The sequence below is a fragment of the Octopus sinensis genome, linkage group LG6 (assembly GCF_006345805.1).
Source record: "Octopus sinensis linkage group LG6, ASM634580v1, whole genome shotgun sequence".
Classification (NCBI taxonomy): Eukaryota; Metazoa; Mollusca; class Cephalopoda; order Octopoda; family Octopodidae; genus Octopus; species Octopus sinensis.
Genome location: NC_043002.1, coordinates 84,045,185 through 84,071,924, shown reverse-complemented (window position 1 = coordinate 84,071,924; position 26,740 = coordinate 84,045,185). Strand labels below are relative to the sequence as shown.

Genomic DNA, 26,740 nt, shown 5'->3' with positions numbered 1-26,740 from the left:
TATTCTTTTAAAAAGCCAGGGTGATGCGTGACTTCTGGGACACCCTGTATATATGTGTGTGTGTGTATATATATATATATATAAGTTCAGCAAAAATTTAGATTCAAATGAATATGGTACTTAATTTAGATGCACCAGAATTCTGTATGGTGTTATCCATAAAAATCCTTGGGGTGATTATAATCAAAATAAGCAACAAGAATGACTCCGGTAATTTGGTACGATCGTTTCGTACTACATCATTTTATTAAATGTTGTAAGTATTACAACAGTTTTAAAATGCTGAGTACTCATCAGCCAATTATAGAGGTTTTCCAAATTACCAGAGTCATTCTTGTTACTTATTTTGAGTATATATATATATATATATATATACATATAATATATATATATATATATATGTATGTATGTCATTGTGTCTGTGTTTTCGCCCCACCCCCACTGCTTGACAACTAGTATTGGTGTGTTTATGTCTCTACAACTTAGTGGTTCAGAAAAGACTGATAGAATATGTACTAGACTTAAAAAGAAAAAATTCTGGGGTCAATTTGTTCAACTAAAACCCTTTGAAGTAGTGTTCCAGCATAGCCAGCCAAATTACTGAAACAAGTAAAAGAATAAAAGAATATAGGCACAAGGACTGAAATTTGTGGGAAAGAGAGCTAGTCAACTGCATCAAGACCCTTCCCCACCCTTAGTGCTTGACTGGTACTTATTATAATCGATCCCAAAAGGACGAAAGAGAAAGTCAACCTCAGCAGAATTTAAACCCAGAACATACTGCCAAAAGAAATACCTATTTCTTTACTACCCACAAGAGGCTAAACACAGAGGAGATAAAACAAGGACAGAGAGACAGATTAAGTCGATTATATCGACCCCAGTGTGTAACTGGTACTTAATTTATCGACCCTGAAAGGATGAAAGGCAAAGTCAACCTCGGCGGAATTTGAACTCAGAACATAATGGCAGACAAAATATGGCTACGCATTTCGCCTGGCGTGCTAACGTTTCTGCCAGCTCGCGAAAAGAAATACCACTAAGCTTTTTGTCCAGTGTCCTAACAATATTACCAGCTTGCTACCTTTCCAGAAAAAATCCTAGAAGGCTTGTGCAGCTCTATGTTCTTACAGTTCTGCCAATCCACTGCCCTGGATTGATACCTTTTTTTTATCAACCTCGAAAGGATGTAAAGTAAAGCTGACTTCAGAGGACTGAGCTTCAGAACAAAATCAGCATTCTATCTGATGTTCTAACCACTCTGCCATATGACAAAGAATAATTAAATAAATCAACATAAGGAATACTGAAGTGGTTCTCTTCAATAAAAGGGGAAAAAATTCATCTAAAAATGCTGGCAGAAAGCTAGTTTGCAACTGCCTCCAATTACATTTGACTGAATTGATAATAGAAATCCTATTTATTTTGCTTAGTTTTTTCTTTTTATGTTATTTTCTGTAGTGTGGAGCAAAAGCATTAGCCATAGGTATTGTAAGTCCTTTTCTTAACATCAACTATATTGAATTCTGTGACCCTGTCTTACATTCTAATTCAGAAAAAGTATTTAATATAGATAAAATTGTTAAGTCTAGTAAGAACCCTAAAACACTGTGCTGCGATGCATAGCACCCACTGCTAAGGGCAAAGGAATAACAACTGTTGCCCTCAGATCAAGTTTATATCTACTTTTACTGTGGCCACCATCAGAATCTAAAGATATACAGAAACTGGACAGAGGTAAGAATGCAGCAAGGTCTCAATGCACTTCATAAGATTAAACATCGTATGTCAGAATGAGAAGTGTAGACATCGGCAAAGCAGAGCCAAGGCATAACTGGGTATGATCCAGAAACTAGTGCTGGACTACATTGGCAACACTTAGTTCATAGGAGAGTTTGAGCAAGTATCAGGGAATAAATACACAAGTGTGCCTCCACCCCGAGTTTGCTTCTTCATAACTTTCAGTAAATTGATATTTTTTAAATGAAACTTTCTACAAATACCTGATAGATGGTATAGATAGCAATTATATTGGAATTTAATGTGGAAAAAAATCAACAACTATAATTTGATAGGCGCACGCACCTACATACTGATCCCACATCATAAATATATTTGCCATATCCTGAATGCCTTACTTCCCTTTGCATGGACACATTGAAACTCCGACGTCTGGCAGCTGACTTGGCAGACACCCATAAAATTATCAACCATCGCACAAACAATAACTCTGAGCACCTCTTCAAACTCCACCCGTCTAACACCCGTGGACATATTTACAAAGTAAGAAAACAGCACAGCTCCCATGACTTCAGGAAACATTTTTTCACGCTGAGAGTTGCTGAAGCATGGAACAAACTGCTGGCATCGGTTGTTAGTTGTCGGAGCACTGCATCCTTCAAAACTTCCATGCTTCCTGAGATTCGCCAACACTACACCTGATTTTCTCCCCTCCATACACACACAAGCATGTATCTGACTCATACATTGTTCACTTTCCAGACATTTCTACATTACTGCATATGCTTTATACGCACTTTCTGACAAGTTGTGGTGCACCTGAGCACTGTATACAATAATTTCATTATTATTATATTATTATTATAAAAATGAAACTTGAAATTTTGTAAAAAAAATAACTGTCAGCACACCCACTATTTTATACACACGCACACACACATTAAATTCCGATGTAATCGTAATCTACACCATCTGAACGGTATTTCTAGAAAATTTCGTTAAAAAATATTTTTCTGAAAGTCATGAGGAACAAAGCTAGGGGCGGGGCACTTGTGCAGGTATGCTATTAGTTCCCTAATGTCTCTTGCTTTTCATCTAGGAGAGAGAGAGAGAGAGAGAGAGAGAGAGAGAGAGAGAGACTAGGTGTCGATCATCATCACTTTCTTTAGCACAAATGCCCCTATGGTTGAATGGGATATCTCTGGAACCATAGATCTATTGATCTTGTTCATTTGGGTCACCTACGTGACGAGATATAAACTACCATATTTTCAGATGAATAATCAGAAAATCGATTAGATCAATAGTCTCTTCTGGGAAAATGCAAACATTTGTGACATGGGTGTGTGTGTGTATATATGAGCGAGAACGAGCCAGCTGCGTATGTACAATGATGCATATAGAAAGAGAAACACGTATATATGAGCGAAGGGAAAACTAAAATATATGTAGGAGAATGATAAAGAAAAATATCTGAGTGAAAAAGTGGGATGTATATGGGTGAGAGAAACATATAATTCTTGTATGAAACACAGGATTACTAAAACACACACACACACAAAATTCCTTGAGAGCTATCCCAAAACTTCGATACGAATTTTTTTTAATTGTTAATTCCATTTTGAAAAAATTATTTCAATCAATGAACGTCTTATTTACCACTCACTACATTCAAATTAGATGACAAAATGCTTAATATATCTACTTAATAACTATTATCAATAAATTTTTCATTCATTTTTATTTTCAATGAAAAAAAAAACCCACGGTTGAAATGACTGTTAAACGTGCTGTAGGAGCAGTCTATACGCGATCGCTCACCTGTTGCATTTACTCAGCCAAATCCCCCTTTGATTACTCACTCCCGTCTTAAAACAATGAACGATACGTTCGATAATGTTGCTCTAGATATGCAAAAAGACGAGATAGTCAAGGCTGGAAGTTTTTGTTATCCTTAACTAAGCTCGATCACAGCCAACTTAAATCTAAACAACCATTATATTCAAAATATAAATAGCACGGTTACCTAATAGTTTTAATAATTTCCTGAGGCAAACTATTTCTGTATATAATTTATCATTAAGCTTACCTATTTTAATGAAGTCAACATCGAATTATGTGCGGATTAAAAAAGCGCTAATTAGAGAAATGTAAGCAAATGTATCGAATGGAATCCATTTTCGGCTGTTGTCAATTATGGCGGCAGTATCCATAGTAACATTCTTATTTTCGTATAAAAACTTTAGGAAATCAAATTAAGGTTCTAAAATCTATTGAAAATACAAAATATATGTTACACTAAATTTATTCTTATTTTCAAACCATCCAGTTAGACTTTTTTTTAGGTCTTAGGCACATATTCGATGCACCAAGCCATATGGGAGAAGATGAGGAAAAGTACTTTTTTTTGCTCCTACTTTTTAACCAAAGTTATAACGTTTTCAAGAGCTATTCAAAATTGAGAGGGTGGGATAATCGAGTGAAATTAGAACTACTATATACGCAAATTAAACTTTGGGAGTTAGTTTCAAAAAGGAAAAAGTAGATCCAAACACATTTATTTACATATGCAAGGCGCATTCCAGAGTTTTGGAAATGTTTTCAGGAGACATTTATTACTTTCAAAAAAGTACAAAACTCTGACTTCAATGCACTTGTAGTGCTCCATCACGAAAACCCTACAGTAGCTCCCCAGGACCCTTGTCACAGTGTCCTTCATCTTCTCTTCAGCTTGGGGAACAACCAAAAACTCAGAGAGAGAGGAAGGTGAGGATCCCAATCATGTAGCTGGTTGCTAGGATGGAATCGTGGACTGGTGCTTTGCCCTGGTGTAGATCTCTGGCCTTTTGTAACAAAATCTCTTCTTGAACTCCCTCAAAACCTACAAAAAGTACTCTTTGTTGATCATCTATCAAGAGGGAACCCAGTGGATATAGATGATGGCTTTGCTGATGAAACACTGATCCAGAGGATTCCACTTTGGATGACCTGAGTACTGTCTTTACTTCCTGGGTTGAAGGTATATAGCAAGTCATTAAAGATGCAGAGTGGATGCTGTACAGTTGTCAAACAAAAAATAAATGATGCCCCATCTGATAGATTTTGATGATTCTTGGTTACAATTTGCAATTTCTTATATCTTTTTTCTGCTTCACACAAATAATTTCTTTTTCTTAGTTTTCCTCCATGACATTCCTTAACAGAAAATATAAAATCCATCAGTTTTTGTAGGCAATCTCAATGACACATACGATATAACACCATAATTATTTGCAATTTAAGTACAAACAAGCAATTTTGGGGAGAATGTTAGTCAATTACATAAATCCTTGTACTTGACTGGTATTCTATTAATCTTAGAAGGGGTGATAGACAAAGTTTATTTCGACAGGATTTGAACTTGGAATGTAACAAACTGGAATAAAAACCACAAAGCCTTTTGGTTGGCACTCTAAAGATTCTGTGAACCTATCACCTAATAATACCTTCATAATAAACACAAAAATAAATAAATAAATAAATAAATAAATAAAACTTTCTTTTTTGCAATATATAATGGACTATCATCTACAAATTATAGGAGACAACTGTATTGCACCAGACATTCATGAGGTAATTATGTTTGTTTATGCCACAACAGAGCCTGGGGTTAATAAACTTTATGTATTTTTTCACTTTCAGTTATCAACAAATGAGTTGTGTTAATGTATTCTCAATTCTTCTAACACATGCAAAATATTCTGTTAATATATGCAGATAGGAAGTTATGATGTCACTGTTTTCACTCCCCAGATGCCATTGGTCTCAAACACATTATAGGAGAATGAACATATAGTTCAAAACGAGGGGAATAGGTCAAATTAAGTAATGAATCCAGAAAGCTCTTCCAAGGCCTTTAAATAAAATAAAATAAATAAATAAAAAAGAGATTTGACTTTTATATTACAAAGGAATGAGTGGATTAAAAAGTTGTTAAAAAGGTGCAATTTTTTTAAAGAATGTGCTGAAGAGAAGCAGCAGTCATTCCTGTTTTAACTATGCTGCCACCGCAATAGTGAGATGTTGGGTGTGTAGTGTATATGGACTGCAAAAGGTGACCATTTTTATATATGTATGTTTCCTGTAGTTAAAGATATGATACATCTAAGGAGGGGAGCAGCCCGTTTGGCCATCATACAAGGTGACCAAAGCCTATGTTCCACCATTGCAATCCAGGTATCACCCGTTTCTCTTTGAATCAATGAAAAAAATCTCTTCATGGTTATTTGGCCAACTAAAAATGTGATCTTTCGATTTATGTACATATAATGATAAAGTGAGAGAAAATGAGGGGAAATACAACTAATGAAAGTTGAATGAAAATCATAATTGTTGATAATCAGCAATGAATAAACTTGTAGCTTTCAGAAAAATGGATAGTTTGTAATGAAATTCTTCACAAATATGCTTCAGATGGCGTAGATTTTGAATTTATTGGATTCTGTTGCAAAATTTTTTGCGGGGATGAGAAGAGTTTTGGAAAATTCACATGTTGGTTTTGTTTCCTCATAACTTTCAGAAACATAAGGATTTTTGTATAAAATTTTCTACAAGCACTTTCAGCTTACATAGATTATGATTATAATGGACTTTCATGTGGAAAAGAAAAAAAAAGGTGGACGACGTGCACACATTACCTACTGACAAACATTGTAAATTTTCTCAAAATTTCAAGTACCACCCTGTAGATATATGGGATGTGTATCAGTATGCTTGTATGCATGCATACCATTATTTCCCCATTAAATTCAATATTGGGAAGACCGTTCTTACGTTACAAGGATGTTTGCAAAAGGGACATGAAGGCCTGCAATATCAATATTAGCAATTGGGAAGCAGTTGCCAGCAATCGTGGAGATTGGCAACGTACCGTAAAAGAGGGAATACAAAGGAGTGACAGAGAGAGAGAGAGAGGAGAAATGGAAAGACAAGAAAAGACGTCAACAAGAAACTATGACATTACAACCAGCCAGAAACAGTCTTCGCTACATTTGCGGCACCTGCCAGAGGGAGTGTTTGTCCAGGATAGGACTACACAGCTACAGCAGGAAATGTATTAGGACATGAAATGTAAAAGCCGGACTAGACTATTTTATGTGCAACTCCATTGTTTCCCGAGACAAAAAGGATGCCAACCAACCAACCAACCAAATTCAATATTAAAGTAATCCACACTATCTGAAAGATATTTTTCTGAAAGTTATGAGGAAACAAAGTTAGTGGGTACGTGGGCAGTGCACTTTCATAGGTATGATTATTTAAAAGTTATTATTAGACTACGGCCATAGTCAAGCACTGGTCTGAGGAAATTTAGTTGAATGAATCAAACCCAGTGCTTTTTTTTTCTCAATCCTAGTACTTATTCCCTCTTTTGCCAAACCATTAAGTTACAGGGACATAGATACAGTAACACTGATTTTCAAGAAGTGGTAGGGGGGAAACACAGACTCATGTGTGTGTGTGTGTATATATGTATGCACGTGTGCATACGTAATTACATAAGTATGTATGAATATACAATGTATGTATGTATGTATGTATGTATATACATGTATGTATGTATATACAATGGGCTTTTTTTCAGTTTCTATAGTAGAACACTCTTGCCCAAGGTACCACAAACACAAGAACGATGTGGTTGGGAAGTAAACTTCTTACCATTCAGCCTCTCCAGCTGGGTATTTTTTTAAGTGAAATTAAACTAGCTATATAAAATATGAAACGCTTGCATGAAATATTATTTTTAACTGTTACTTCCAGCACAACTTGTTCTCTTCTCCATCAAAAACGAAGAGCAGATATTCATATATCTCACCACAATCATTTTATAGTATAATATTGGGTTGTTCGGAAAGTTCATGCCGATTTATAGTAGCTTACCTTTTGACTTATTTTAGAACATGGTTGAGTCCATAAAATAGGATTTTACTACACCTCCATTTAGAGCACAGTTTAAGCTATCTTTTTGTGGAAGAAGATTTATGTTCCTATAACCTGTGTTAATTCTGTAACCCTTTAAAATGGAAGATAAGAAAGTTCATTTTCGGCACTTGATGCTTTGGGAACCAGACAAAAATTGCTGCAACTCGGCTGGGATGTGTTACCCCACTCTCCATATTCAACAGATATTGTTCCTTTGGATTTCCACTTATTCAGGTCTCTGAAAAATAGTCTTAATGGTAAAAATTTCAATTTCTTGGATGACATAAAAAAATATCTTGAATTCTTTGCCATGAAACCACCTCAATTCTGGGAAGAGGGTATTTTCAAGTTAAGGAAAGATGGAGACACATTGTGAAACAAAATGGTTCATATTTGGTTGATTAAAAATGTAATGACAAGTATTTATTGAACTTTTTCTTTCCTTTAAAAATTGGCACGAACTTTCCGGACAACCCAATATATAATCCTAGGTACATTATATCGGAATAAAAGATGAGATAACATGTCTTTAATCACCGTTCTGGGATCTTTTTGACTGCCAGTTTTCAATCTCTTCAATTTCTGTTTGAATTGATATCATATTCAGTGTAATAATATAGTTCTATATGTTAATCAATGACTTCAAATTCATTTTTACCATAAATCAATCAATACAGAGTTAATAGCTTTTAAAGTTTGCAAATTTTGGGTAATTTTAGAACAGTCATAAACCACAGACACATTCATGCCTGTTTCCATAGTAACAAGCCAAGCATGAGAACTTGTCTTCCTTCTCAAGCAGGTATGGGACTTGCAGGAAGAATAATTATTCCAAAACGTCATAAAGAAAATCCATTTCTAATTATACATTAATTTGATTTCTGAATTTCAAGAAAAAAAGTTGCTTCTTTAATCACTAAATAAGAATATGAGATATACCTGTAATAATGAAGCAACAAAAAAAGTGTATAATCTACAAAATCAAATAAGAAATGGATTTTAACCTTTTCATATAAGATAAGGGAACAATTATGACCTACTTAATTACAGTGAAAAAACTGAATGGGAAAAGATAATTGCATAATTTAATGATTTTGTAACTAGTCATCATCACCACTGTTTAATGTCTGCTATTCATTCTGGCATGGGTTGGATGGTTTGACTGAGGACTGGCAACCTCGGAGGCTGCACCAGGCCCCAATCTGATCTGGCAAGGATTCTACAGCTGGATGCCCTTCCTAACACCAACCACTCCGGCAATGTAGTGGTGCTTTTTACGTGCCACCAGCACAGGAGCCAGTCAGGTGGCACTGGTACCGACCACTCTTGAATGGTGCTTTTTTACGTGCCACCAGCACTGGCATCACCCACACTCGAATGGTGTGCTTTATGTGCCACCAGTACAGGTACCAACTAGGCAGCACTGGCATCGGCCATGACAACAATTTCACTTGATTCAACAGGTCTTCTAATAGCATCGGCCATGGCTACAATCTCATTTGGCTTGCTGGGTCTTTTCAAGCACAGAACATCTCCAAAGGTCTCGGTCGCTTTTCATTGCCTCTGCGAGGCCCAACATTTGAAGGTTGTGCTTCACCACTTCATCTCAGGTCTTCCTGGGTCTACCTCTTCCACAGGTTCCTTCCACTGTTAGGGTGTGACACTTCTTCACACAACTGTCCCCATCCATATGCAACACATGACCATACCAGCGCATATCTGATGCTTCTTATGTCCAACTTTTCTCTCAGGGTGCTTACACTCTGTTGTGCATGTACACTGACATTACACGTGCAGTGGAGCATACTAGCTTAATTTCTTTCAAGCTTATGCATGTCCTCAGTAGTCACAGCCCATGTTTCATTGCCGTGTAGCATGGCAGTTTGCACACATGCATCAAAGTCTACTTTTCACTCTGAGCAAGAGGCCCTTTGTTATCAGCTCTCTGAACTTTGCCCAGGCTATTCTTATCTTATTCTAGTAGTTTTGCTCTCAGAGCATCCACCCCCGCTACTGACTTGGTCACCTAGGTAACAGAAGCTATCAACAATTTCTAGTTTTTCCCCCTGGCATGTGATGGAATCTTGTTTTCTGTACATCTTCAGTGTTTAGGTGTGCTGAAAGTGTAACTGCTAGAGTAAGAATAGCCTGGGCAAAGTTCAGAGAGCTCTTACCTCTGCTAGTGACTAAAGGCCTCTCGCTCAGAGTAAAAGGCATACTGTATGACGCATGTGTACGAACAGCCATGCTACATGGCAGTGAAACATGGGCCGTGACTGCTGAGGACATGCGTAAGCTCACGAGGAATGACGCCAGTATGATCCGATGGATGTGTAATGTCAGTGTACATACTCGACAGAGTGTAAGTGCCTTGAGAGAAAAGTTGGACCTAAAAAGCATCAGCTGTGGTGTACAAGAGAGACAATTGCGCTGGTATGGTCATGTGGCGAGAATGGATGAAGATAGGTGTGTGAAAAAGTGCCAATCCCTAACGGTTGAGGGTATACGTGGAAGAGGTAGACCCAGGAAAACCTGGGACGAGGTGGTGAAGCATGACCTTTGAACTTTAGGTCTCATCGAGGCAATGACTAGTGACCGAGACCTTTGGAAATATGCAGTGCGTGAGAAGACCTGGCAGGACAAGTGAGTCCATCCCATGTCCCTTGCCAAGGATGTAGCCAGCCCACTTATGCATGCCTTTCCTTCCTTGGACACGCGAAGACCTGTTGAGGCAAGTGAAGTCGAAATCGAACCTCATCCGATGACTGGCACCCATGCCAACCTCCCTCCATTGGACACTAAACTCTGCTTGTGAAGACCTGTTGGGGCAAGTGAAATCGGAATCGAAATTGAACCAATCCTATGACTGGCACCCGGCAGTTGCCAGTGCTGCTGGACTGACTCCTGTGCAGGTGGCAAGTAAAGAAACACCGTTTCGACCCTGTGCTTGAGGAGATCTATTGAGTCAAGTACACCAACATCAAAAATCAATGGAAACTGTAGTTGTGATCCCTGGGCCGGTGGCACCTAAAAGGCACCATCTGAATGTGGTCGATGCCAGCGCCGCCTTGACTGGCTTCCGTGCCGGTGGCACATAAAAAGCACCATCCGAACATGGCTGATGCCAACACCACCTTGACTGGCTTCCGTGCCGGTGGTACGTAAAAAGCACCAATCCAATCGTGGCTATTGCCAGACTCGCCTGGCACCTGTGCCGGGGGCACGTAAAAAGCACCCACTACACTAACGGAGAGGTTGGCGTTAGGAAGGGCATCCAGCTGTAGAAACACTGCCAGATCAGACTGGAGCCTGGTGCAGCCTTCCGGCTTCCCAGATCCTTGATCGGACTGTCCAACCCATGCTAGCATGGAGAACGGACGTTCAACGATGATGATGATGATGATGACACAAATGTGTCAAAAAATACATACACAAGAACACACACCTTCACTCACATATGCATACACATACAAAAAAGGTGCATGCATATGTATGTACATGTATATGAAAGATAATGGGTGTATGTGTTTGTGTGCTGATAAAAAGAAAAACCGCGCGCGCGCACACGTACACACACTATTCTTCATATACACGTACATACATCTTTCACTTTCCTCTCTCACTTCAAAGCAAATGTTTCCTTCCACAAAACCAAAACAAACACTCGGCTGTTTCCGTGACAATTCGACAATTCACATCGGATATCTTCGTGATAGAACAGGCACACACAGAGACAAGAACAAGCGCGCGCGCACACACACACACAGAGTTCGCAGTAGCTGTTACAGAGGTCACGAAGATATCCGAAAAGAAGTGTAGAATTGTCAAAGTTTTGTCGAGTTATATCGAAGGATTGCTCTAATTTGTTTACTATCCTTGGCAACGTTTCGGTTGTCGTAGCACAAGTTTTGCGAAACATCGCCCTATCCTTTATTGTATGTTTACTTCTGATCATGACGGTTCAACTGGAACGTGTCTTCGTCTATGGTACACTCAAACGTGGTCAACCCAATCATTTTGTGTTAGAAAATGTAACACATGGTTTGGCTAAATTTATAGGCGATGCAACTACTGCCCTTCGATACCCGTTGGTCGTTGCTTCTCAATATAACATCCCTTTTCTGTTACCATTTGAAGGGAAAGGAAACGTAAGTGTTAATACACCAAATTTATTTTATTGTATTTTTTAACGATCCAGGATCTTTAGTTACTTAGAAATTATGTTAAAAACTGCCGTTCAAACCGAAAAAATCCACGATCCCATTCAAGATTAAATTAATGTAATTTCAGTTTTGAAAAATGAGACATTAAACAATGTACGAATGCCGATGCATTTTACATAGTTTCGATATATATATATACGTCACTCGTGTTTACGTTGTTGTTTAGCCCTGGGTCTTTCTCGATATGTGATCAAAGATGCTCCAACCGTAACAAGACTAATAATCTAATGCAGTAATCTTCCAACTTTTTCTTGTCGGTTAACTCCTCGGCAAGTTCGTAATTGTTTTTAAGGCGGCGAGCTGGCAGAAACGTTAGCACGCCGGGCGAAATGCGTAGCAGTATTTCGTCTGCCGTTACGCCCCGAGTTCAAATTCCGCCGAGGTCGACTTAACCTTTCATCCTTTCGGGGTCGATAAATTAAGTACCAGTTACGCACTGGGGTCGATGTAATCAACTTAATCCGTTTGTCTGTCCTTGTTTGTCCTCTCTGTGTTTAGCCCCTTGTGGGTAGTAAAGAAATAAATATTTGGTCTGCTGTTACATTCTGAGTTCAAATTTCGCCGAAGTCGACTTTGCCTTTCATCCTTTCGGAGTCGATAAATTAAGTACCAGTTACGCACTGCGGTCGATGTAATCGACTTAATCCATTTGTCTGTCCTTGTTTGTCCCCTCTGTGTTTAGCCCCTTGTGGGCAATAAAGAAATAAGTTAACTCCTCGGTTTGCCATTTATCCCTTATTTCTAGTAAACAAAAAATTAAACAGTTACAGGAAATAAAAATACGCTTAACAACTTTGAGAAATTTAGATTTAACATTTTATTCTTTGTTTTATTTATATTTTATTCTTTGACTTGTAAATTTTGACGAACCAGGAAGTAAATTTACCATAGTTATAAATGGTTGATCGACCGAAGTACTGTAACGGAGTTCACCGAATTGGTGACTTTTTCTGGATTATAACTTACCGAGTAAATAAATTCAGAAAATCACACGAATGACAGATGCCATCTATATTATATTTCAATAATATACATGACATTTTTCATTTGATTTTTTTATTATTATTATTTTATGAATGAAAACGTGTAAAGTTTAAATAAATGATGTCAACACTCCAGCTTGTCATCAGCTTTTTTTGTTTTTATACTGTGACTGAATAGCAGTCAGGAACAATTACCATAATGGCCCCATGTGAACCCGTCTTTTGGTTATAACTCCTGCCAAATTCAGAAATGAACTTGGAAGTGGAGGGATAATAGTTCCCAACGTGCCTCGCCAACCTGTTGCCATTAAGTTTGCCAAACAAGCAGTGATATCCATTGGTGGTTCTCACAAGGCAAACAGTTCATTTCAGTAAAATATAAATTATAAAGTATTGAAACAATAATGTACTTACAAATTGACAATACATGACTCGTATATGGTAACAATTTAGATGTATATATAGTATTACACGTGCTTGATAATTATTGAAAAGTTTATAATTTTTGCTTCGTTTTGAAACTTGTTACTTTATAAACACCGTAAATCCTCGAGTATAATACGCAGGGGATTTTTAGGGGGCTGTACCTCTGAAAAGCCTAAACCTTGTGTATAATACGCACCCCTTCTCTAACTTGAGTCAAGGAGGTCTATATAACGTCCTTGGTTTGTAAAAATGTATACGATAACGTCCTTTATTATTATTGTATATATAACATAATGCAAACGTATAGCTTTTTTGTGCATTTTGTTTGCAGAAAATAAAGAAATAACAGTAATAATGTTTAATAAATGTTGCTTACTGCAAGTTATAGATGATTCTTTTATGACTTCATTGCTTTCAGGCTTAGCTTAAGGTATTTTCGCGCCCAACATCACAAAATTTGTGTCTGAATAAACATTGCCGGACAGCAAATAGAGGCTTGAACATTGCTTAGAAAATAATTTTTTTAACCTCGTGTATAATACGCACTAGAGATTTTGACCTTTAAATTTTGGGGAAAAAATGCAGATTATACTTGAGGATTTACGGTATATATTTCTTGGAACAGTGAATCTCGAAACACAAAATAATCTAAACATAAAATTGATTTTAATTTTCTTGGCGAAACGGTTAGTATTCTATACCTCCGCCCCTAAAAAGTTTTAGATTTTTAAGAACTCAGTGTGTGTAGGGAAATTACGTGGTACCAGCCCAATACAAGGGTCCCGAAATATTGACTTAACGATTCCTCTGTGAATTCTTGATTGTTTTTAATCTATTTTTTAAAAATAAAATTTATTATATTTGTTCATTTTATTGCGATATATGATAGAAATAATGGCTCTCTTTCGTTTTGACTTGATTCCGTGATCACGTGTCAGTTGACAAGAGAATGAGAAGAGAAAGCTAATGAGTTGTGAAAACCGTTTTGGTCCGAAAAACAGGGTGAGGTGGAAGCCTCAGAAATTTCACCCCCAACCCCATTGATCTTTTCACCAGCACAATTTTCTTTAAGGAAAAAAACAAAAACAATCGGATTTTTTTTTTTCGCGGAAAACAAGGGTAAATTTTCAGAGTAACACCCCACGAAAACTACAGAATTCAGTGTGTACATTTTTTCGAGTCAAAACGAATTGGTTAATGCTGTACAGCCACCTAGAGGTTTTGAGTTCAATCCCAAGCAAGACATTAAAATAATTCACAAAAAAAATCGACTGAAGGAGTGGCTGTGTGGTAAGTAGCTTGTTTACCAACCACATGGTTCCGGGTTCAGTCCCACTGCGTGGCACCTTGGGCAAGTGTCTTCTACTATAGCCTTGGGCCGACCAAAGCCTTGTGAGTGGATTTGGTAGACGGAAACTGAAAGAAGCCCGTTGTATATATGTATTGGGGTCCACCAGGGTTCAGTACTCAGCCCCCTCCTATTTATCATAGTCCTCCAGGCAATTGTGGAGGAATTCAAGACAGGCTGCCCTTGGGAGCTCCTCTATGCTGACGACCTCGCTCTAATTGCTGAGTCACTATCAGAACTGGAGCAGAAGTTCCAGGTGTGGAAGGAGGGTTTAGAATCGAGGGACCTTAGAGTCAACCTAGCTAAAACCAAAGTACTAATAAGTAGAAAGGTAGACAATCCACAAATATCCTCAGGAAGATGGCCCTGCTCGATCTGTAGAAAAGGTGTAGGTAGAAACTCTATAAGATGTACCCAGTGTAAGCTATGGACACATAAGAGGTGCAGCAATGTCAAAGGTAGGCTAACTGGGAAGATAGTTTTTGTATGTGGCAGATGCTCAGGAGCATTGACCTCCGAAAATCTGCAGAAAACAACTTCCGTCACTTTCCGGGGGGAAAAAACTAGAAGTAGTTGATAGCTTCCGCTATCTAGGTGACCAAGTCAGTAGTGGGGGTGGGTGCGCTGAAAGTGTAACTGCTAGAATAAGAATAGCCTGGGCAAAGTTTAGGGAGCTCTTACCTCTGCTGGTGACTAAAGGCCTCTCGCTCAGAGTAAAAGGCAGACTGTATGATGCATGTGTACGAACAGCTATGCTACATGGCAGTGAAACATGGGCTGTGACTGCTGAGGACATGCGTAAGCTCGTGAAGAATGAAGCCAGTATGCTCCGATGGATGTGTAATGTCAGTGTACTTACTCGACAGAGCGTTAGTACCTTGAGAGAAATGTTGTACCTAAGAAGCATCAGTTGTGGTGTGCAAGAGAGACGATTGCGCTGGTATGGTCATGTGGCGAGAATGGATGAAGATAGGTGTGTGAGAAAGTGCCAATCCCTAGCAGTTGAGGGAACCCGTGGAAGAGGTAGACCCAGGAAAACCTGGGACGAGGTGGTGAAGCACGACCTTCGGACGTTAGGTCTCACCATGGAAATGACTAGAGACCGAGACCTATGGAAGTATGCTGTGCGTGAGAAGACCTGGCAAGACTAGTGAAGCCATATCCCGTGGCCCCTACCTGGGACGTAGTCAGTCCACCTGTGCATACCTTCCTTATTGTGACACTTGAGAAGACCTGTTGAGGCAAGTGAAAATCAAAATCAAAACCAAATCAAAATAGATGTACATCAATGGAATTCGTATCCTATTTGTATCCTTTTATGGTACCAGTGCCGGTGGCACATAAGAAAACCATCTGAACGTGACCGTAGCCAGTACCGCATCGACTGGCCTCCATGCTGAGGGCACGTAACAAACACCATCCGAGCGTGGCCGTTCGCCAGCCTCGTCTGGCACCTGTGCCGGTGACACATAGGAAAACACCATCCGAGCGTGGCCGTCTGCCAGCCTCGTCTGGCACCTGTGTCGGTGGCACAAAAAAAAACACCATCCGAGCATGGCCGTCTGCCAGCCTCGTCTGGCACCTGTGTCGGTGGCACATAAAAAACACCATCCGAGCGTGGCCGTCTACCAGCCTCGTCTGGCACCTGTGTCGGTGGCACATAAAAAACACCATCCGAGCGTGGCCGTCTGCCAGCCTCGTCTGGCATCTGTGTCGGTGGCACATAAAATCACCCACTACACTCTCGGAGTGGTTGGCGTTAGGAAGGGCATCCAGCTGTAGAAACACTGCCAGATCTGACTGGCCTGGTGCAGCCTTCGGGCTTGCCAGACCCCAGTTGAACCATCCAACCCATGCTAGCATGGAAAGCGGACGTTAAACGATGATGATGATGATGATGATGATGATATATATGCGTGTGTGTGCTTGTGTGTTTGTGTTTGTCCCTCTAGTATTGCTTGACAACCGACGCTGGTGTATTTTTGTCCCCGTTACTTAGCGGTTCAGCAAAAGAGACCGATAGAATAAGTACTGGGCTTACAAAAGAATAAGTCCTGGGGTCGAGTTGCTCGATTATAGGTGGTGCTCCAGCATGGTCGCAGTCAAATGACTGAAACAAGTAAAAGAGTAAAGAGAGTGAAGTAAATAAAAGAAAGTCAGAAAACACAGAGAGTGTAATGAGAATAGTGGACCTCTGCAGATCAAATAAAGGGATGGGTTCAAAATTCTGATAAAACAACTGAGTTCAACACAAGACACCTGAAGAAGGCTGGAGGATACAACAGTGAAATCAACAGGAAAGATGAAGACATCAATCCGCCTAATATAAACAGTATACATAAATAGTGTTATCATCTGAAGAATAGCTCAAACTATATCTAGAAGTGTTGATTACAAATAGGATTTTATCAGTACAAAGATTAACAATGCAACACTTTGCTTAACTTACTAAGATTTACTTCATAAAATTTTTTTTATAAATACTTTTCTTGATAAAAGAATCAAAATATCAGAAGTAGTTTAGCCATTCAAATCAAGAGAACTACTATAGTTTATAGCTTGTCAAACCAAGTTAAAAAGAATAAGTTATCAGCCTTTTAGTTTTGACAGTCGGTGCTAAAATTTTGGCCTTTAATTAATGTCTATCAGAAGCAAATAATATATGTTCTAAATGACATCTATCTTCCTTAATGTCAAGATAAAACATTTGGAGTGAAACCAAACAAGAGGATATCTTTATATATAAAATTGAAGTTGTGTGTGTGAGACTCTGTCTCCTCCGATTTAGATTCCTAACTACTCCCACATTTTGCGGTGCAGTTTAACCAAAAGCAGGTATCTTATAGTCATCATTCATATCGAGCCCTTCTGGGTATTAGCGTGCGTCTATGATGAGTCTACGATTAAAAAAAAATTTACCATCATTTTTCCGCATTTTTAATGATTTTTTTCTCGGGTTATATAAGGGAAGTAACTCTCTAAAAATGCTTATATAGTTATTTCCCTTACAAACCCGAGCAACGCCGGGCGATACTGCTAGTTGGAAACAAGTCTTTGGAGAGAAGGGAGAATAAATGTTAAAACAAAAAGTGGAAAGGTGCGCATTTTCTCAAACTTGAACTTGCAAGCAGAAATGTTAACAAGATGAAAATTTATAATTCATAATCCTTTCTACGATAGACACAAGGCCTGAATTTTGGGGATGGCCTAGTACATTACCTTGACTTCAATGCTCAACCTATTGTTATTTTATCAATCCTGAAAGAATGTAAGGAAAGTTAACTCTGGCAGACTTTGAACTTAGGATGTAATGCCATAAGAGATGCTACTAAGTATTTTCAGCCTGCTAACATTCTGCCAGTTTGCCATCTTTAACAGCTTCAAATTTTGGTTCAAGACCAGCAGTATTAGAGGAGGAGAGTAAGTCGATTACATCAGCTCTAGTAGATGGCCAGTACTTTATTTTATAGACACCGTGTAGATGAAAGGCATAGTTGATCTTGGTGGTATTCGAATTCAGAACATGAGAGGGTTGGAAAATTACTGCCAAGCATTTTTGCTGATGTGCCAATGTTTCTGGTACACTCCTCTTGGAATTTATAATTCTTAATAAAAGGCAGAAATGCATAGGTTTTAGGGTCCAGTTTGAAAATCTCTGCAGGGTGGTTACAATGATCGCTCTGTCCACTACAAGTGGCAAGTACAAACTTGTAGCATGTCTACGTCATTAAGAATTTCACTTTGCAACCATAGGGTTCTGATTTCAATCCTGCTGAGCATCACTTTGATAAAGTGTCTTCTATTGTAGTCTTATGTCATTTTAATTTTATTTTTATATCAAATCATTTCATCATGTCTCTCTAAGCAATGGGTGGTGAGCTGCCAGGATTGTTAGCAAGCTAGACAAAATTCTTAGCAGCATTTTTCTGGCTTTCTATTCTGAGTTCAAATTTTGCTGAAGTTGACTTTACCATTCATCTTTTCCAAGTCAATAGATTAAGTACCACTTGAACACTGGGGTCAATGTAATCAACTCTCCTCTCCCTACAAAATTCAACACCTTGTGCCTGTTGTAGAAAAGTTTATTTCTCTAAGCAAGCAAAGACTTGCAGAATTGAAAATGTGTTGGATAAAATGTTTTGCAGTATTCAGTTAACACTTCTTATGATTTGAGTTCAAATACTGTTGCCTTTCATCCTTGGAGGATCAATAAAATTAAAGTACCAGTCAAGAAATGAGGTTGATGCAATCAATTAACCCCTTCCTGAAATTTCTTGCCTTGCACCCATGCTAGAAACAGCTGTTTCTCTAATCATCCAAATAATAAGGAATTTTGGAATCTAGGATTGTAGTTTGTGAAACAAGACAACTTTGTGAAAGAATAAAAGTAGTATTTGCATAATTGACAGAATGTTTGTGAAAGGAGTCATGCCAAAAGTACTTATGCTGTGATTTTGTGTTTTGCTTGTATACATATATGCATATTGGTACAATGAAAATTGAAGTGTCCATCAATGTATTTCCTGAACACTGATATACAGTAGTTTACAGATGCACATACACATGTCTGACTTCAGAACAAAGCTTCCACTCTCCAAATTGCACTGTGTTAGTCAACATATGTTTTATGAATGGTATTTGGTTTAGTGATAATTTACTGAATCTTGTTCTCTGTGTGTTTGTCTAAAAATTGCTGTATCCTGGAACTTATGGAAAATTTACCTGAGTGATTGTAGTTAAGCACAATATATATAAATGCCTTAAATTTGGGATAAAATTAAGTAATGTATATCAAAATAAATGTTTCGAGAATTGCTTTTCCTTAGTAGTATTATAACTTTTATATGTTTTGCAGTTTATATCTGGTGAAGTCTATGATGTAGATGAGAAGATGCTCAAACGACTAGATGAACTTGAAAGTCATCCAGATACTTACAAACGTGAAAAGATATCAGTTATTTCCAACAACAATAGTTTTATGTCCTGGTGCTATATTCTTCAGAGGCCTCAGCCTAAACTTCTAAACCTAAAATTACTTGATAATTACAACAACAATACCCGTGCTGAAGAGGATAAATATATGAGGCGTACTAAAGATGATTCTCCTTATTCAATAGAAGTGATGGAAAGTTAACTTCTAACTCTAATGTTATGTTAACTCTTACATACGTATAAGAGTTACCATACATTTATATCAAATTATGTTTTAATTTTATTTTATGAGAATTAAAGATAAATCAAATATATTTTACCACTTTTGTTGACGTCTCAACTACATATAATTTTATTTTTTAATGGCTTAGTCTAAGGGGGAAAGACTAGGGTTTTTAACTTTTTATGGAACTGTAAGACTAGTTGGAGAAAGGGAGAAGTTATTTTCGAACCATAGATTTGTTCAGAATGTTTGCAATAGAGTGAACTTGGCTGAAGACATGTAAGGACCAGGTGGTAGTATTAAACTGGGTGACTGATTAAATCTGCCACCCAACAAGAACAGTCCCCCTAGTAGGTTTCTTAGCTACTCATATTTTGAAAGAGAAGGTGGTGATGATCTGGGTGGAGCTGGGGAAAAAATACAAATGTTGAGGATAATGTGTCTGGGTGGCCCTTCAGGTATGAAGTGAATGGAGACAAGAAATGTGTAGGTGGATAGACATTCTATGGGAAAGTGAGGGATGGGGAATGAGTTAAGTGGCATGACTATAATAACTGGTTCACCATCATTTATGATGATAAGGTGCCCAGTTGATTCAATCAGTGAAAAAGCTTGCTCGTGAAATTAACATGCAAGTGACTGAACACTCCACAAACTTGTTTATCCTTAATGTAGTTCTCATGGAGATTCAGTGTGACACACAAAGGCTGACCCTTTGAATTACAGATGCAACTCATTTTTGCTGATTGAGAGGTCTACAGCAACATGAAGTAATGTGTCTTGATCAAAGACACAATGTGCCACTAGGAATTGAACTCACAACTTTATTATTATAAGCTGAATAAACTAACCACAAAACTACGCTTCTTCAGCAGTTGACTTCAGCAGGATTGGAACTCAGAACATAACAAGATGGAATAAATCACTCTAAGTTTTGTGCCCAGTGTGCTGACGATTCTGCCAACTCGCTGCCAAGGATGAATATAACACTGTGTAACATGAGTTTTGTCCTTGGGTAGCAACTGTTATTTCCTATTTGCCTATTCCTAGAAAGTATGAAAAATGGCTAATATTTCCTTCAAACTTTGCATTTGTTATGTTTATTCAAATCCCAAAGAATCCTTCTCAATACATGGCCATAATGCTCTCTCACTACTCTTGCTCATGATCAGAGATGTATATATTGTCAGCCACTAAAGGACATACTCAAGTGGTTAAGGTGAAGCAAGTCTGTGATATTAAACAGAATATTTGCTACAATGATATTTCTGCTTCAGCAACTCAGTGCTGAATCTCTCTGAAATGTAATGGAAAATAGGTTAGTTTCAAAACATTGATGTCCTGGTTACATAAGCAAAGTTTGAAGGGAATAATAGTAATTCTAGATAGAAGTAAATAGGAAATAGCACTTACTGATAAGCCAAAAAGATTTTAAAAAATTTTAAATTTTGTTACACAGTGTAAAGAATGATAAACAGGTGTTGAGGAATAGATGAATGAATAGCAACAGAATAATAATTATGAGACAGTAGACAGGGAAAGGGTAACAGAGAGAAATGACATATGGTGGGGTCAGTTGCCAGAGTGTGTAGGAACAGAGATAGGTATAGCACATGGGGAGAGTGAAAAATATGGTGATAGAAAAGGTGGGTTGGGAAGAACAATTTAAGCATAAAAGATGCATACTGAGTGAAATGATTTTGGGTAGTTAAAAGATTACTGATATCAAGGAAACAGTGTAATTAGGCAGATGACTGGTGGTGGTGTTTTGAGGAGGAAATTGGGCAAAGGTCCAGTTGTGCATACATGTGCTCACACTGTGCTTCTAGAACTTAGTTTTGCTGAATTTGGTGGGTCTTCTTGAGAACCACAAATCACCAGTCACTGGTCCCTTGTCATCTCTATATGGTTGAGAATCCTGAAATCAGGCTTCACCACTTCATCACATATCTTCCTAGGACAGACAAAGGTATTAAGTTGATTACATTGACCCCAGTGCGTAGCTGGTACTTAATTTATCGACCCTGGAAGGATGAAAGGCGCGCAGAGTAAAGTCCATTATTGTATCAGAATAGGCTTCATAGACTCGCAACTTTTCAATACTATGCCAAAAAGCCTCAGATGTAGATATGGATGTGTTCAAAGACAAATTAAACAAATTTCTATCTGATAGAGCTGATAAATCCCCATCACACATCACTGCAAGAAACGCAAAGAAGAACAGCCCTGATCAACTCATTTCTTCACCAGGACCAATTCTGAAAACAGGACTGGGAAGTGAGTCTAAAATAAACAAACATTAGCAGTAATGGCAGTGCCCCAGCATGGTCACAACCTCTGGCTGAAACTGATAATAGCGCAATAGAATTTTTACAAAGCCTCCTAAATGTAAATGAAATTACAATATAAGAAGACTATTTGAAATTCATGAATCTTTCAGTTGTTCTACAGTCAAGATTGGATTTAAACAATGGGTGGTCTGAGGCACTTCAAGTTTGGTGGGCCCCTTATATGGAAGAATTAAAGTCTTGGAAAATTACCAAATTTAAATCTCAGTGTAATTGAATTTGATGAGTTATTTTAAATAAACAACTGAAAATGTCACTTTATAAGATACATGTTTAAAAATTCAAATTTTGTTTTCCACACATCCACTTGCAGTGTTTGACTTTTCCTTCATTGTGAAAAGTACAATGAAGGAAGGAGAGGTGCTAAAATTTTTCAAATGTTTCTGAATGTAGAATATGATTAAATGATAGAATATTACAAAAAAGAATGAAAGTCATTTTAGTGGTTGTTGCTGTTCCAAAGGCACAATGCATGTGTGTGTGAAGGGGTGGGGAAACCAACATTTAAAAGACATGGATTTTTAAAGATTTTTTTTTTCAAAAGTCTTCCCTTCATTGTTTTGTAATGCACAAAAGAAGGGGAAAAACCCGATAGAAACAGAAATTCAAACTTATATGGGACAGCTATTCCCATAAAAATCTGCTTTTTCACTTTCTAGTAGGAGTGGTTGGGGGTGCACAATGAGTAATATTTACAGCAGTTTTAACTTTGAAAACAAATATATTTCTTATGAATCATTTTATCATTTTATCTAGTTTCAGCTCACGAGCTGTGGCCATGCTGGGGCACTGCCATTCGGTGTTGCTACATGATTTTACTTCACGAATGCTTTTTAGCAATTGACATTTGGTGCATGAGAGAATGTTCACTATCTTACAAAAAAAAAAAATATCAGCTAAGCAAATTGACCTTCTCTAAATTCAGTAAAAGCACTCTAACATATCCAAAACATTATTTCAGAAAATTATCACTGTTCTCTGAGCATATAAAAGACAAAATGAGTAAGACAAGATAAGGTAAATTAGCCTCTTCATTTCTCTGGAATTACATTTGAAAAAGATTTATACACATCTGTATCCATCCTTAGACATCAGAAATGCAAAAAAAGTGTAAAATATCTTGATCAAATGAAAGAGAAACAAAGAAAAATGACACATGATATGAAATTAATGAAACTTGACTAAATCTTAAAACTCAACATAAAATATTCACTATAGCTTCTTCATGATCTGCTGGAGTGGCTTTCTTCCATATATATTTATGCACAATGTAATTAAAGAGAGGAAATTATTGAAATTAGATATTACTCATTTTATCCCATTTTAGACATCATTTTTTGATACTTGAAAACTATGAAATTGAAATTAGTGTGGGTAAAAATTGATGTGGAATCCAAGTGAGAAAAGAATTATCATCATCATCGTTTAATGTCTGTTTTCCATGTTAGCATGGGTTGGACGATTTTGACTGAAGGCTGGCGAACCAGATGGCTGCACCAGGCTCCAATCTTGATTTGGCAGAGTTTCTACAGCTGGATGCTCTTCCTAATGCCAACCACTCCGAAAGTGTAGTGGGTGCTTTTTATGTGCCACCGGCACGGGGGCCAGTCAGGCAGTACTGGTAATCCTTTTACACATGCCACCAGCACAGGTGCCAGTAAGGCGACGTTGGTAATGATCACACTCAAATGGTGCCCTTTTACGTGCCACTGGCACGGAAGCCAGTTGGTTGCTCTGGCAATGATCACACTCGGATGGTGCTCTTGGCGCCCTACTAGCACGGGCACAAATGTCAGTAAGGCGACAGTGGTAACGATCACACTCGAATGGTGCCCTTTAAGTGCCACTGGCACAGAAGCCGCTTAGCCGCTCTGTCAATGATCACGTATGGTGCTTTTTGCACCCTGCTAGCACGGATGCCAGTCATCGAATTTGATTTTGATTTCGATTTTGCTTTTGATTGATTTCACTTGCCTCAACCACCAAAAATTATCCAGATATTCTATTAACAACTTCAGTTACAGTCAACTCAAAGTCGACACAAAACTTTTGGAAAAGAGTATCTGTCATCTTATGTTTCAAACTCTCACAACTTCAACAACTATACCGACCAATTTTTACTCCCAAAGATGAGGCCTTTGGGATATGGAATTGGCATGCAATACTTGCAATGTAATGGTTTCAAACAGATAGGGTAAAAATTACAAGAAATTGGAAATTACTCATTTTGTCCCACTTTCCTATTTCAAGTATTTGACAGAATGATGAAAAATAGAAAAAAGAAAGTAAAAGGTTTGATTTAATGAAAAACATTTGAACATATATGCAATAATTCTAAAGCCAAAACAGATGCATTTAGCTGTTGAGAGATGTAATTTTATAATAAAAATTAAATTCAGAATTAAAATTTTGGAACATATTCTTTACTTACTTCTTGAACAGAGTTTTCAATCATCATCATCATCATCATCATTTAACGTCCGCTTTTCATGCTGGCATGGGTTGGACGGTTTGACTGGGGACTGGTAAGCCAGATGGCTGCACCAGGCTCCAATCTGATCTGGCAGAGTTTCTACAGCTGGATGCCCTTCCTAATGCCAACCACTCTGAGAGTGTAGTGAGTGTTTTTACATGCCACCAGCATGAGGGCCAGTCAGGCGGTACTGGCAGTGACCATACTCAAATGGTGTTTTTATGTGTAACCTGCACAGGAGCCAGTCCAGCAGCACTGGCAATGCCCTCGCTTGAATGTTGTTTTTCACATACCACCAGCACAAGTGCCAATAAGGTGATGCTGGTAATGATCACGGTTGAATGGTGCTTTTTACATGCCACCAGCATGGGGGCCAGTCAGTGTCCCTGGCAATGATCATGCTTGGGTGATGCTATCAGCGCTATGTCATCAGAAAATCTTAGATGGGTGAGCAGCTCTCCATTTATCCTTATGCTTCCATTACATTTCATGTCTCAAATGACCATTTTGAGACATGGCATGAAAAGCGTAGGAGAGATGGTGTCTCCTTGCTTGACACCCTTCTTCACCAGAACATTCACTACTGAGGATAACAGGTCACAAACATTAGGCACCCAGTATTTGCTTCCCTAAGGAGGATGACGTTCTGCATCATCACATCATGTTTACTGAGAGCTTTGCAGTACTGTGTTGATTTTGATGTTGTCAAAGGCTTTCTCATAATCAATGAACACAATGCATAGAGACAACTGGTACTCTCTTGCTCATTCCAGCAACTGCATTAGAGTAAAAATATGATCTATAGTGCTGTACTTCTTTCTGAACCCTGCCTGTTCTCTTAGCTGCTGTTAAACCAGTTGTAGAGATAACCATTCAGCAATCATCTTTGCGAACAGCTTGTAAAATGAGCTTGTAGCAGAAAGACTTATGTCTCTAAGCATGCAAAGACTTGCAGAATTGAAAATGTGTTGGATAAAATGTTTTGCAGTATTCAGTTCACACTTCTTATGATTCGAGTTCAAATACTGTTAAGGTCAATTTTGCATTACATCTTTGCAGGACCAATAAAATTAAAGTACCAGTCAAGAAATGAGGTTGATGTAATCAAACCCCTTCCTGAAATTTCTTGCCTTGCACCCATGCTAGAAACAGTGTTTCTCTAATCATCCAAATAATAAGGTATTTTGGAATCTAGGATTGTAGTTTGTGAAACAAGACAACTTTGTGAAAGAATAAAAGTAGTATTTGCATAATTGACAGAATGTTTGTGACAGGAGTCATGCCAAAAGTACTTATGCTGTGATTTTGTGTTTTGCTTGTATACATATATGCATATTGGTACAATGAAAATTGAAGTGTCCATCAATGTATTTCCTGAACACTGATATACAGTAGTTTACAGATGCACATGTGTATGCACATACACATATCTGGCTTCAGAACAAAGTTTCCACTCTCCAAATTGCACTGTGTTAGTCAACATATGTTTTATGAATGGTATTTGGTCAGTGGTAATTTACTGAGTCTTGTTCTCTGTGTGTTTGTCTAAAAATTGCTGTATTCTGGAACTTCTGGAAAATTTACCTTAGGGCTGTGATGAGATTAACCAATGAATATCAACATACATGTTTCAAGAATTGCTTTTCCTTGGTGGTGTTACAATAACTTTTGTATTCTTTGCAGTTTATTTCTGGTGAAGTCTATGAAGTAGATGAGAAAATGCTCAAGCAACTTGATGAGTTTGAACTACATCCAGATGTCTACAAACGTGAAAAGATATCAGTTATTTCCAACAACAATAGTTTTATGTCCTGGTGCTATATTCTTCAGAGACCTAAGCCTAAACTTCTAGACCTAAAATTACTTGATAATTACAACAACGATAACTGTGCTGAAGAGGATAAATATAACGGGGATACTGAAGAGGATACTTTTTATCCATCTGAAGTAATGGAAAGTTAACTTTCAACTCTAATGTTAACTCTTACATACATATAAGAGTAACCATACATTTATATAAAATTATATTTTAATTTGATATTATAAGAATTAAAGATAAATTAAATATATTTTACCACTTTTA

At 37.8% G+C, this 26,740-nt stretch overlaps 2 protein-coding genes across 6 annotated transcripts in view; one reads left to right on the top strand and one right to left on the bottom strand.

Moving 5' to 3' along the window:
* Positions 1–13,418, bottom strand: part of LOC115213024 (B9 domain-containing protein 2) — a 31,731-nt gene extending 18,313 nt beyond the window's left edge. For 2 of the 3 annotated variants that reach the window (XM_029781923.2, XM_036504113.1), the window contains exon 1: positions 3,830–3,963. The gene's annotated coding sequence lies outside the window, so the exon portion shown is untranslated. Of the gene's footprint in view, positions 1–3,829; positions 3,964–12,890; positions 12,902–13,401 lie in introns of those variants that run through there. The other variant, XM_036504111.1, reaches the window with a different exon arrangement.
* On the top strand, positions 660–26,740 carry LOC115213505 (putative gamma-glutamylcyclotransferase CG2811). 3 transcript variants are annotated; one of them, XM_036504114.1, is made up of 5 exons: positions 660–665; positions 4,499–4,506; positions 11,532–11,571; positions 11,625–11,849; positions 19,537–19,932. In XM_036504114.1, exons 4-5 carry the CDS (start codon positions 11,655–11,657, stop codon positions 19,813–19,815), a joined length of 474 nt encoding a protein of 157 aa, XP_036360007.1. In that variant the 5' UTR covers positions 660–665; positions 4,499–4,506; positions 11,532–11,571; positions 11,625–11,654; the 3' UTR covers positions 19,816–19,932. The 3 variants fall into 3 exon arrangements, with proteins under 3 accessions (XP_036360007.1, XP_036360008.1, XP_029638373.1); XM_036504115.1 differs by lacking the exons at positions 660–665; positions 4,499–4,506; positions 19,537–19,932 and adding an exon at positions 26,341–26,740 and having other exon boundaries at positions 11,400–11,571; XM_029782513.2 differs by lacking the exons at positions 660–665; positions 4,499–4,506 and having other exon boundaries at positions 11,417–11,571.

Coding starts and splice junctions, on each gene's coding strand:
- LOC115213505 (XM_036504115.1), top strand. CDS start 11,655: ATGACGGTTCAACTGGAACGTGTCTTCGTCTATGGTACACTCAAACGT. Junction 11,850..26,340: donor CATTTGAAGGGAAAGGAAAC/GTAAGTGTTAAT, acceptor TATTCTTTGCAG/TTTATTTCTGGTGAAGTCTA.